The following is a 14037-nucleotide window of genomic DNA, read 5'->3' on the forward strand; positions in this document are numbered from 1 at the left end:
ATGGTTAGTAGGCAGCGCTGACTAAACCTTTACCATCTTTAAAGACATCTGCTCTCACTCTCACTGTGGAGCTCGCTGGATGGACCGAAACAGACACACACACACACACACACACACACACACACACAGTTTGATTGGAAAGTACCCTCACTTTAATGTAAGCACATGCACACTTCCCCATTTCCCTCTGGCCGAGGCATGGAGAGCTTTTAGAAGTCTCACAGACTGTTGTGTGGGTGTACTGTGTAGTTTTTTTTTTTTTCTCTCCCAGCTGTTTGTTATCTGGATGCCCCCCACCAGTATCAAGAGATTCTCCAGACTAGATGGTCACCATGGAAACACTGACCTCATTACTCTCCCTGGACACACACACACACACACACACACACACACACACAGTCTCTCTGGTGAATTACATAGAGCAGACACAGATTGCTACAACACTGGATTACAAAGAGCAACAGGTTTATTTCCATTACAGTGTTGAGTGTATACACCTCAGACTAACATAATGGCTGCGGTTCAGATGAATTTGTTCAATATTTGTTTCTTACCGCACCTTTATGTTCGCTTTGTACTGTAAATACAACGTTTGAGGTAGTTTGTCTGGTAAGTGTTGACATGCTCAGTTTGGAAAAAAAAGCATAAAAAAATATATCTAAGATGTTTATGTGACCTAATAGATGTAAACATTCAGTAGAAATGAGACAGCAGCTCATTCTCGTAAGAAGTTCGTCCCTTTTTCCTTCTGGCTTGAGTCGATTAATCAACAGCAATATAAATTATGAATCATTCTGAAGTAATTCAAAAAAAGCAAACATTTGCTGGTTTCATTTTCTTCATTGCTGGAATTTGCTACTTTGCTTCAACTGCTTAACAGAGTGAGAAAGAGGACAGTTATAGCAAACTGATGATTGATATCTATTGATCTGTTTGTTGTTTTATTTTATAGTCTGAACAATTATAGATTGATTGGGAAAAAAAGAACATCAAAGGTATTAGCTGTAGGTTGACCTAATGGAGTTGTGATAATTAATTCACTCGCTTTTAGAGCTGAAATGATTAGTGGATAAATTGATTAGTCGATCAACAGAAAATTAGTCAGCAGCTATTTTGATAATTGATTAAAAGTTTCAGTCAAGCAAAAATTCCAAACACTCCTTTTTCCTGGTTTCTTAATTGTGGGAATTTGCTGCTTTTCTTTGTCTTATGTGACAGAAAGATCTTGAATAACTTTTAGTTTTGGACAAACTAAGCAGCTGTAGAGGAGCGACTGACTGTGGCTCACAAGGAAGAGCGGGTCATCCACTAATCAGAACATTGGCGGTTCGATACCCGGCTCCTCCAATCCACATGTCCAAGTGTCCTTGGGCAAGATACAGAACCTCAAATTGCTTGCGTGGTAGCCCCTGCCATCAGCGTATGAATGTGTGTGAATGAGATGGATTGTCACATGACCCGCAGTTCTGACTGCGTCCACTAGGGTCATATTCTCCACAGCACTGTTTATTGGAGCTTGATTACTGCTGGATTGTGCAAAAATCCCTCCATATTTTGCCTTCTCCCTGGGTCAGTTAAGCCCAAATTATAGAAAAACATCCTCACTCACCTCTTGCGGTATCTAGCCGTGCAGATTCACATCCTAAGAAAAATCTTGCGGAGGGAAACTTTTATACAACCGGGGCACTGATGTGTTATGTCTCAGTGACTGTTAAATATATTCCATATCAGATGACGGGGGTCAGGACTTCACCGACTGTTATACATTTAATATCAGATGACTGGTCAAACTGTTCTGCTTCCTCTCAGTTTATTTAGCCTGTTGGACCTTCTCCTGCCCTGATGAATGAGAGCTTGATTTGGTTGCTGCGTGTATGTTGGCGTTTAGTTTGTGTTTATCTATGACACAGAGAGAGAGAGAGAGAGAGAGCATATGCATGTACTGTGTGTTTGTATAATTTGTGTGTGTGTGTGTGTATCCATGTGTGCACACAGTGTGTATGTATATGCTTGTATGATGTATATGTTGAAGGTAAATGAGTGTGTTTGTTTGTGGAGGGTTTTTTTTTTTCAGAGGGATCCTCTTTCATATAAATGAGAACACTGTTTCCTCAACCTCAGTGTCCTAAACTCTGCATGATGACTGATACCGCCTACACACACACACACACACACACACACACACACACACACACACACACACATACTCCTACACACACTCCTACACACACTCCTACGTACGCACAGTAAGGCCTTACCGAAACTGTATCTACGTAGAGAGCACACCATGTTCACCACAAACACTTTTGAATAACAAACAAAAAATAATCAGTAGTGTGTGTGTGTGTGTGTGTGTGTGTGTGTGTAGGAGTGTGTGTGTGTGTCGTTCTCCCTCCTCATATTTTAGTCATGCAGGTGAATAATCAGATTTTTGTGGTTTTTCCATTCTTGTACACACAGACATTATGTGATTTTTACCCTCTTTCATAACCGTTAAATCAACATCCAACCAGCTATTGATGGATGGAACTGAACACACACACACACACACACACACACACACACACATACACACGCATGCATATACAGTTTTAATTCATTCATGCTACCTCATATCCCATTAGTAAAACATCTATTTGAAGGGTGGAATAGAAAAATCAGAGTGAAAGAATAGTTATTTCACGGTGTTATTTTAGTATTATTAGACTGAATTTAATCCAGTCACTCATGCAGCAGTCAGCCTGTCGATCCATCGAGTGTTACTTTAAACGCTTAAAACCCATGACATGTTTAATATATTTTTTAGTCCGTTTTCTTCTCCAGGAAATGGTCACGGTATGATGAAAAAAAGTTTCTTTACTGGCAGTCATCCATAAAGCAGCTCGTTAGTCTGCTCGACGTTTCTTCTAGAAGCTCAGTGGGTACGGCTCCGATACGGATGAGTTCAGAACTATAAATCTTGTGTTGTATTGCGAAAATCAAAGTTTAGAACAGTTCATTTGCTGTTTTACAACCGCTTTATACACAGTGTTACGAGGAATTAGCATCACTTTTAGGGACATGAATCATAATCAGCTTTATCCACATGTAAAACTGAAATGTTCTTCCAACTTCACTGGCTCCCAGTTGAGGACACTGGTCTTCATATTCAGTTAGACATGTTTTTTAGGGTATTCTCAAGTCCTTCTAGCTTAAAGTCAAAGATAAATTAATGGCTTCTAGACAGAGTACCTTAATAGAGTGATGACATCTTATGTTTTTTGTGTGTTTAAGTTGTTAGTCTTTGTTACCATTGTATCTTGAGTACATCCTAAAACATTTTATCAATTATTTGCTCTTAGGATTTAATTATCTATGTTTAATGCTTATATTGTAATATTTCTTCATGTCAGAAAATTAATTTATGTCTCCATATTGTTAAATGGTTGATGGACTGTGAAAACATCAAGGACAACGATGGAAATGGACAAAATCTGATTCTATTCTAGTTCTGTTTTAAAATATATTAGATTATTATTATTTTCAGCAAATAATGTTTACCATTCCCACCATTTTAGTTTAGTGTGTTAGCATGCTAGCATTTGCTAATTAGCAGTAAACACAAACTTCAGCTGAGGCTGATGGGAATGTCATTAGTTTTGCAGGTATTTGGTCCTAAACCAAAGTATCGGGCAAATTTTGACCTGATGATGGCAATAGATGAAAAGTCAGGGGATCACCAGAGTTGTTATAATTCATTCTGAGGGGAACAGGATCAACTGTACCAAGTTTCATGGCAACCCATCCATTGGTTGTTGAGATGTTTCTGTCCGAACCAAAGTGGTGGACAGACCAACCAACAACATTTATTTAGCAGTTTGATTGATGTCAATGCATATATTGTTAGTACAAAACACTAAAGTACATTGATTTCTTGTATACTACCTGCAGAAATAGTATACTATGACAATTGGTATATAATACATTATGTGTGTATATGTAGGGTGTCAGTTTGTCTAATTAGCTTTCTCACATCACCGAGGTGTTGTGTTAACTACTAAACAAAAAATAGAAAAAGGAGAAATCTGTGTCTTCCTGACATTAAGGTGGCTGGTATGAATCTATAGCGATGCACGCAACTTGGCATCCATATTGGATAACGGCTCTTACAGTTTAAGCTATTTCAGACCTGCCAGCATTGATTCACAGCAGGGTTGTGGTCCAAATATGCAATATTGAGTGAGAAAACTGTGAGTGGATAAATCAGCAGTTATTTAGTGTTTGGTCTGCAGTTGGGAGTCCGGCTGGGTTGGGTTGGAGCTCTCTGTTCATCCAGGTGTTTGAGGAGGACAGATTCCCGCCAGGCTGCTGTGACTGCCAACTTCTTACTGGAAAACTCCTGATGCTGAAGATGCCAAAATCAACTGACCACAGATCAGTCTGACCACTTTATCCTCAATCTGTTGCCAACAGCTCACTGATTAAAACTGATAGACCGCAGTTCCGGGGAACAGCGGGTCAGCGGTGTGTTGACTGACCTGACAGAAGCTGTAAAGGAGATGGAGAATATAAGACGCGCTGTGGATTTTTGTTAATGACGGATATGTTCAACAGACGGAATTTCCCTCAGGAAAATGACTGGCATTGTTTTGGTTTTGAGCCGGTGGTTAAAGAAGCACATTTGTAACTAAAGAGTCTCTAATTTGAGTTTTAAGACTAGCTGGGGAAGTCTGATGAGAGCACTTTAATTAGCTCCCTGCACAGTGCAAAGTGTCCTTGAGCAAGGCATTTCACTGCCAGCTCCTCCACCATCCTACCCCGCCACATTAAAGCAGAAGGGCACAGAGAACAGAAGTAGTTCTTTGTTTCTTTGTTCACTTGTAACTTTAACTGACCTGAAAACAGGCAAAACACATGAAATCCAATGTAAATAAAGATGCAAAATTGTCACTCAAAGGAAAAAAAAACTGAAAAATCCATCCTGAGAGATTATTTTAGGGAAAATATGACTCATAAATATGCTTATAGATTTGTTTTCAAAGTTAGCTGAGAAAATGATTTACAACATACATTTATGAAACAATGGCCGACAACCGGCTCCACACTGACAGTAGTTTGAATGTGATCCAGTTTGTTTGTATAAGCAGCTCTTTGTCTCTCTCTAACACTCAGGTATGAGACTCTGGCCGTGGCTACAGAAGCAGAGAGTCGACAGGATCCCGACCTGCCCCTCAAGTCCGGAGGCAAGAGGCTAATGGTGAGTCCCAAACACCCAAACACCTGCCAGCGATGAACAGATACTTAAATCTGATAATGTGCGCACGATAAGGTTCTGCAGCTGGTTCCTGGCAAACATTTTGGGGAAAGTTACACTGGCAGTTTCCTCTTTGTGACCAGGAACGATCCTTATCAACGCTGGCATGAACGAATCAGGTGTGTTAGAGGTTGTTAATATGTTCTAAACCAATCATAAGAGTTCTCATCTGTTCAGAGTCGGAGAGCTGGAATTTCCTGTCACCTGTCTAGAATGTCAAACCATTCATACATGATTTCTTGCATTGTAGCTGGAAGTTGATCTGGTGATTAATACTGGTGGAAGTTAACAGAGCAGTGTGATTCATGTGTGGCCAAGATGTAATAAATAAATGAATAAATAAATATATAAAATAACAATACAGATAAAACAATTGATAAGTAAGCAAAGTGCAACTGCACATAATTTAATGTGTATCACATAAAAAATAACGTGAATAAAATTGCTGAAATAGCTGCAAAGTTAGACAAAAGATTAGTAGCAACACTGCAGAATAAAGACTTTTAAAGAAATGTGAGTACAAATGAAAGGCACCAATGCATACGCCATTTACCCATAACCATAAATCATATTGATGTTTACAATAAGTCTGAATTTTTAATGCTGGATAATGTATTGAATTTCGATCACGAAAAATGTCTACACACACACACACACTTTTAGCACTCCTGCCATACCAACAGAAGTTCAGTAGGATCATCATCTAGTATAAAACTTTGGAGCAAACAAATGTCTGAATTTTTCACAGCAACAACAGAGTCAAAAATGCCAATTTACACAGATTACATGTCTTTATTCATAGAGCATAGAGATGCAGCTGTTGAGATTCATGCCTTCATAAAATACCACACAAAAGAGGTGGATTTCAGTGACTATATACACATTTTGTGAAGGGTGTACAGACTGTACATGTGTAGTAGTATATGTCATGCTTGTTCTTTTGTGCTATAACTGTGTGTGTGTGTGTGTGTGTGTATCCTCCTTCAGCCTGACTGGACGTTGGTCCTCGGAGAACAGGCCCTCGACCTCTCTGTTCCCTCCTTCTCCCACTCCTCCTCCTCTATCTTCGTCCTGGGCGAGAGGAACCTTTACTGTGTCCGTGACAACGGCATGATCCGCTTCATGAAGAAACTGGAGTTCAACCCGAGCTGCTTCCTGCCCTACTCCTCAGGTAAACCAGGTCTCTGAACCTTTAGCACAAGGGCTTAAGAGGTTAAGTATCCCAAAATAAACCTATAAACTATAAAGAGATATTTCACGTCTCCAGTCCTCATGTTCCCCCTGTCCTACAAGCTTTTTGTTCAGCTCTACTCCTGCACACCTGATCCAGTTAAGGACTTAATACTGATTGGCTGAGTAGTAGAAACAGATCTTCCTGGAGAAGGCTAGCATCCAAGTGTGTAGACCTTAATTGGATCAGGTGTGTAAGAATAAAGATTGAACAGAAACTGAGGACACAGAGAAACTGGAAGGGATGGGGAAACACTGGTTAAATAGTTTTAAAAAGGAAATAAAATGCTCATCCTGTTTCTCTGGACATATAGTATCATGCAGCAGAAACCGTGCTTTGAGAAGAAAGTACATAGTTCAAGTTTTAGCTTCACTAGTATCCGAGAGCAAAAGTTCAAAAGTTCACATGGCTTGTTAAATCCTTCTCAACTTGTTAGGACTCACACCTTTCAGCTCTTAGCATTTTGCAGCTAATCAGGAATCACCAGAATTTTGAAATTGAGAATAAAAATAGACAAGAAAACCTTGTTGTTGAAGGATTTGGACACATAGCGTTGCCTCACAGAAAACTGAGCACAGCCAGTGTGGGGACGGTTTCAAATTTAGCCAATGCAGCGCTGGTAAAACTCAAATATGTTCAACCTGGAGTAAAGTACAGGGCAATACCACAAAACTCACCATGCATCAGTGCACCTGCCACAACCAAACATTTGAAAATAAGTGAATAAAACGCACAAAAACAAAACATTCTGTGCAGTGGCCCGATGCCACATGGCTGGCTGAGCAGGAAGCTGCTTTTGGCAGAACGTGATGGAATAACTGGAGTAACTCTGCTGCATGCATTAAAACAAAACTGACCAGACTATAAAATACATTGTAGTACATAAACATGTGCTGCAAGATGAATGGATAACATAATAAATGTAGATATACACATATGTAGTTTGATGTATAAGACAGATGATATAGTGCTAATGTCCTGTGAATACAGTATATGTCCGTATCTGATGATTTTTTTTTAGGTTTTCAAAGTTCAAATCATTTATGGTTTAGGCTAAAAACCTTCCAAAACAATTGATCTAAAAATGCATTTTCATTTTTTAGTCTATAAAATGTCTGAAAGTAATGAAAAATGCTCTTTTTAATTCCTTAGAGCCCAAAGTGAGAAGTCTCCAGATGTCTTGTTTTGTCAAATCAACAGTCCAAAATCCAAAGATATTACATTCCTTTATGTTTAAATCTTAATGTTTGAGAAGCTGCAACCAGAAAATATTTGGCATTTCCTTAAAAATTGACAATACAATTTCTGTTGATCAACTAATTGATTAATCGTCTAACTGTTGCAGCTCTAACTGTCATAAAGATAAAAACAAGGCTGTTTTTCTTATTTCATTAAAAAGTAACATTTTGCAGATACACCATTATACACTATTACATTACAGTATCAATACATGGTTTATATCACTTACTGAAAAGCCCAAAATGTTGGAAAAAGTTTATGCCCAAACTGCAGCAAAGACAAAACAAAAAGCTCTCTCAGTAACTTAAGCATTCTTTCATTTGTTTGAGATATTTCACTGAAATTGTTGGTTAGAAATCATTTAAAAAACACTTTTATGCACACAACAGTTTTGGAGGATACATCATAGCAATAATTTTGTCATAATGAATACACAGCACAAGCTTTTCTGTATATAATCCAACAGGTATGTGTGGTACAGCACAGTCCAGCTATAAACCTGTAATGGGTTCCAGACTTGTACACCTCTGCCTGTCTTCACCTCTGATAGGAATAGAGAAGGAGTGAGAGACAGAGAGAGATGATGTGTAACGTGATGATGGTGCAGCTGTCTAGTAACTTGGTTATCTCCTGTTGAAAAGGCAAGAAACACTGGCTACTGCTTCCCAGTAGGCATATCTCCCTGACGTAGGTTGTGTAGACTGAAGCATCATAAATAAACACACCAGCAGTAAACATGAAAGTCTGCAGGAGTTTAAAGTTTTATTCTCCTTTTTAAAACTGCATCCCTCTTTCTTTATGTCCACTTTGTTTACTTTAGCACACACAGACATTTACGGCAGAAAAGTAGTGCTTCGTATGCAGAGCGTGGATGTATAATAAGAGCTGGATAGGGCGCCGCTGCCGCTTAGCCTTGCAGCCAATTTTTCCCAGTGGCCACTCACGGTATTGCAGCGAAAAATTCCCCCGCGGCCCATAAAGGATTTTCCCCCATAGACCACCATTGTAAAACAACATCAATTATGACTCTTTCTACTATGAACTTTTGATTCATGGAGGTTTTATATTTGTAAAACTTTCCTCAAGCAGGAAGCGAGCGGGAACTCGTGGGCGGATCCAGCGGGGGAAACACTATTGCGCATATTCAGTGGGCCGCACAACGTGGAAGCAAACCTTTTTTGCCATTTTTTTGTCCGGCATCCAGCTCTTATAATGATGTGGAGGGACAAAATGAAATTATGATGAAAGCTTTATCTTTGTTTGTTTTATGATACTAATGTAACGATGTTAGAAATATTATATAAAAGGAGTAAATTTGTATTACCTCTCTTTCATGGTTAGTGACTGGAACCTGTTTCTTATCGCCACAAGCAACACTAATTATCCAGATATGGTTTGGACCTCCAAGACTGGTGTTTAAATACAGTAGAATAAAAGTTCTGTGTGTGTTACCTTTTGAGCACGGAGCCATAAACAACCGTTTTTATAGGCGTTCTTCACAGCAACTAAATGTTTTTCTGTCTGGTTCAGTTTAACCACCGTTGTACAGCAGAACCATTTTTTGTCGAGATTATTACACTTGAACTAAAATATACTAGAGAGCCGGCAGATGGAAAGAGAAAATTAAAAAGGATGTGAAGAAAAAGTTAAAAAATATAGAGCGGAGGAAGGATCCAGAAGGGAGGATTGATGGAGGAACTGTAAGAACGGCCAAGTGTTCTCTACTGATGTCTGCTTTCAATTTTAGAATTAAAATGTCTCAGCTTTCAAAGTGCCCTCCACTATCTGTTCCAGACATTATTTAGATTATTTAAATTACTCTTGGATATCTGCTGTAATTTCAATACATGATGTGCCAGCGCAACAAAAGCAGCTTTTATTGGGACATGATTCCTGTCAACAGTCAAAACCGCATAAAAATTCCCACATGGCTAGAAGAGTGCAACTCCCTGGACCCAGACTACAACTGCAATCTTCTGTGTGTCCGTGTTTGGTCTCTAGTTTATTGTTAACAGACTGACATATTGTGACACTGTGACTGTCAGAAGTGCCACCCACCGTAAAGTAAAGGGTTCCTTCAGTTCAATGCCAAATAACCATTTAGTGTATTTTTCTCCAGAAACCTTAAAGTTAAGAGAAGAGGAGGAGAGACAACAGTGATCTCCTGAGTGTTTCCTAACGCTTTTCCCCTTTCTGGCTTTCAGCCTCACAGCTGCCTCTGCTGGACCGCAGCCCTCACTCTCTCTCTCTCTCTCTCTCTCTCTCTCTCTCTCTCTTTCTCTGTCTACCTCCCTTTGTCCGTCTATTTCTTTCTTTTCTCATATAACTTTATTGGCATGGCTGCTCAACAGAAACACGCTAACCAAAGTTCAACTCCTTCATCCCGACCACAACGGGACACAAAGTTACTCCATTTGAAATAAGAGCATATGATTCCTGCTCCTGAGAACATGACAGACGGGTGACAAATTAAAGGAAAAACCCGAATAAATGAATTGAAAAACATAATGAATGGAGGTGCTTCCATACGGGGGCATTAAGGGTCACCGAGTATGAAAATGATATTGATGGCTTATTCACAGTCACCAGATCTTAAACACATAAGGGAGATTTTGGACTTTGAATTTTTTTAATGGAGCTCTAGAGACTTGTACACAGTTTATAATTATCAATAATAGTGTAAAATTATAATCAAAATGGGATGAGACAGCATGTAGAAGAGGAACATTGTGAGAGATGCGACGCAGAAAAATGCAGCAAAGACGGTTTTCATCATGTTCAAGGTAGTTACAGCAAAAATAGCCGATAATATAAAGTTATATAATTATTATTCAGCCATTTTCCGCCAATACATATTGTGTTTCCTCAAGTCCTGGTACCGGTCCATGGTTTTGGGATCGTGAGCCACTCTCACATAGACCTCACATAGTTTTCTCCTTCAAGGAACAATAAAAGATTTGTGGAAAGACATATCAGGAAAAGGAGAGAAGGAAGGACAGTGATGATGAAAAGGCAGAAAGGAGGAAAGAAAGTGTGAAACTAGGCAGACGGTCAAAAAGGAATTTAAGAGAGGATGGAGAGATATAAAGGTAGAAAATATAAAAGAAGAGGAAGAGCAGAAAGGTGAGAGGATAGTAGAGAGGAAAGTTGAAAGGAAAAAGAGGAGAAGTAAAAGTCGGGAGAGATGAGGAAAAAGGCAAAGAGGTTAAAAGAAAGTAGATGAGGAGATGAGAGCAGAGGGACTGAAGAGTAACAGGAAATGATTGTAAGAAAAGAGGCCAGATACTTGTTTTTTGAAGGCTGATTGGACCTTTATAATTAGCTTGTAATTATAATGCTGATGCTGTGATAGAAGGTGTGTATTTGCTTTCATGTAACACACACTCTGTCATTTTGACCCCCGCTGCGCCGTACCACCCTGCTGACCGCTGTTACTATATATTATACCTTGTGTATTCAACTGCGTGTGAGTGAGGCGTGTTTGTTTTGCGTGTGGCCACATCACCTCAGATCTCTCCTGGTGGTAACTGCACCATTGGTGGGATCAACTGGACATTTGTATGTGTGTGTGTGTGTGTGTGTGAAAACATAAGTTGTAAAGCATAACTAGTATTTATATTTAATTTTTCTTGCCATGAGTCACAGGGAGAAAGTGAGTATATGTAACTTTATACAGGTGTCTTAAAATGAAAGATCTAAATGACAGAATTCTATATACAAACCACATGTGAGATGTGAAGAGATGAATTTTTTTCTTAACAGTGGAGAGAGAGAGAGAGAGAGAGAGAGAGAGAGTACATGTTGCATTCATCTTCGAGGGAAAAGCCACCCACTGCAGGAATGCTATTTCTGTTCTTCATGTTTTAGTTTGTCAATATTCACCAAAAGCTGAAAATAGGAGACAAAATCCTCAAGTTTTGTGCTGCTGTGAAAGACGAATCATCACTATATATTGTTGTTCTGCTAAGGGTTAGGGGAGCAGATTTTTGGGTGTCAGAACTTGACACAGAAATCCATTTTTGTGATCGACTATTTATTATTTTATGACTTTTAAATGAAACTGAACACACGTCAGTGGAATAATTCCTTTTGGTCTACTTAAGTACATGGTCATACCAATGGTTCATTCTTTCCAATACATACTGTGCACATCTGCAAAAGCTTGCACAAAACTCATGCAAGGGAATAATATAACAAATCAATAAACACAAGCAACGCTGAATATAACGTGCAGTATACAAATATACATACATATGCATGCATACATGCTAAATGCAGGTGAAAAGAAAAGGGGGTGGAGGGGTTAATAAATCATTTTATTATCTGTGTCTGAGCATGATTTTGTATCCCAGTTGCATCACATATTCCATGATTATTTATTCAGGGTGTTATTTTAGGAAAGAGTATTAACTGAATTGTTCTGGTTCATACAAACACAGTCCACTTCTTGTATCCTGTATTCACCGAGGTCAAGATTTCTTTTGCAAGAGGGGCCCTGAAAACAAATTTTAAAACTGAGGGAAAGAGCCAGGCAGATAGAGGAGGTGAAGCTTTGGCAGGCTTTAATTCTTGATTTTTTTTTTTTTTTTTTTTTTTTTTGGGAAAATACAACAATGCTTGGCTCACTTTGTCTCAGTTAGTCCTGTCATCCTTTCAGCTCTCTCAATCTCCAGTCAAATTCTCGGGAGGAGTCGGGGAATTTCAGGGAAATTTAGCAATGAGGCAATGGTAGAATAATGAAGCGTAATTATTATTTCACATATTCATTGTGACAGGTGTTTCACAGTCTTTACTGAGCTTGAATCCAGACTGACAAGTGACATTAAACAACTGGAAAGGAAGAAGGTCATGAAAACTTTTCTGCTTTATTTATGAAAGGTCATAGAAATGCCTTTGAACTCGTCTCCTTCCACAGTCGTCCTGTGATCTTAGTAACGTGAGCCTGACCCTTGACTTGTACCGTTGAAGTCATTGTAAGTCAACTTAACTAAATATATAAAATGTAATTAGGAAAATTAATTTAACAAGAGGACGGATTTCATGTTCATAAACATAACGGGCTGACGTGAGCGGGCTCTGTTCTTCTCTCTAACAAGATGTTGTTTTTTTTTTTTTTTTTTGTTCTTTTATAGTGATCGATGGCACGACCAACCTGTTGCTAGGTAACCATACCAACATGCTGCTGGTTTACCAGGATGTGACTCTGAAGTGGGCGGCCCAGCTCCCCTTTGTGCCCGTGGCCGTCCGCGTCGCCAACTTTCCGTGAGTATAAACCTCTGCAAAACACCTGATGCCACCGTTTTCACCGTAGCAACAAAAAAAAAAAAGGTTTAACAATGAAGGAGGAAACATTAAGAAAAGACTCATCTCTGCTACATCAAGGTAGGACACGATAAACATGTGTATTAGACCGGCGTGTACAGTATAAACAGGTAAATAAATGCACACTGCAGGTATGTCGTCGTGTTTATCAGCATGTGAAATCCAGCGTGTCACTTCTGACAGGAAATTACCCCGGCAATGTCTTCCAGCTGGTCCAATCAGAGCAGAGCAGGGAGGGGCCAGCTGTAGCCAATCATTGTCTTTTTTTTTTTTCTCCCCCCCCCACCAAAAAACGACTCCAATCAAACCGCAATTTGATACAATTACAACGCAAAAAACACAAACAAGGGTGAAAAATGATGTGGTTTTTCTGTGAGTGTGTGTGTGTTTGATCATGGAGATAGTGTGTGTGTGTGTGTGTGTGTGTGTGTGTCTGGGGTAGCCTGTTTGGTTTAGTTTGAGGCTGTGTTGTTTTAAAGCACTCGATAGTCATCGTTTTGTTCGGTGTGTGTGTGTGTGTGTGTGTTGACGGGACGCCGAGTGTGGGAGAGGAACACACACACAAATGCACACAAAACAAACACACACCATCACAGCAGCAGCAGCAGCAGCACTTCAGGAGTCTTTGCTTTGTTGTTTTTGGAAGCAGTGTTGATTTTTTATTTCTTTTAGCTCTGCCAGCCCATAATAAAATGATCCGTCTCTCTTTAGATTCCTCAACTGTCATTTTTCTCGCATCTCACATTTCAAACTGTCACTGTCTCACCTCAAAAAACTAACAATCATTTTCTTGATTAATAATAAATAGATCGCTTTGTCTTTAAAATATCAGAAAATAGTGAAAAATGACCATTTATATGATTTCTTAGAGCTCAAATATATTGTTTTGTCTGATAAACTGTCCAATATTCAAAGATATTCAATTTACAATCATGTATATTACAGAAAAACT

The 14037-nt window shown here is 39.1% G+C and overlaps 1 protein-coding gene across 1 annotated transcript in view; it reads left to right on the plus strand.

Moving 5' to 3' along the window:
- Window positions 1-14037, plus strand: part of bbs9 (Bardet-Biedl syndrome 9) — a 205347-nt gene that overhangs the window by 13955 nt on the left and 177355 nt on the right. The window contains exons 7-9 of the mRNA XM_044358108.1: window positions 5152-5236; window positions 6281-6464; window positions 12896-13025. Of these exons, the coding sequence (XP_044214043.1) occupies window positions 5152-5236; window positions 6281-6464; window positions 12896-13025 (399 nt within the window). The remainder of the gene's footprint in view (window positions 1-5151; window positions 5237-6280; window positions 6465-12895; window positions 13026-14037) is intronic.

The sequence above is a fragment of the Thunnus albacares genome, chromosome 8 (assembly GCF_914725855.1).
Source record: "Thunnus albacares chromosome 8, fThuAlb1.1, whole genome shotgun sequence".
In the NCBI taxonomy this organism is placed as follows: Eukaryota; Metazoa; Chordata; class Actinopteri; order Scombriformes; family Scombridae; genus Thunnus; species Thunnus albacares.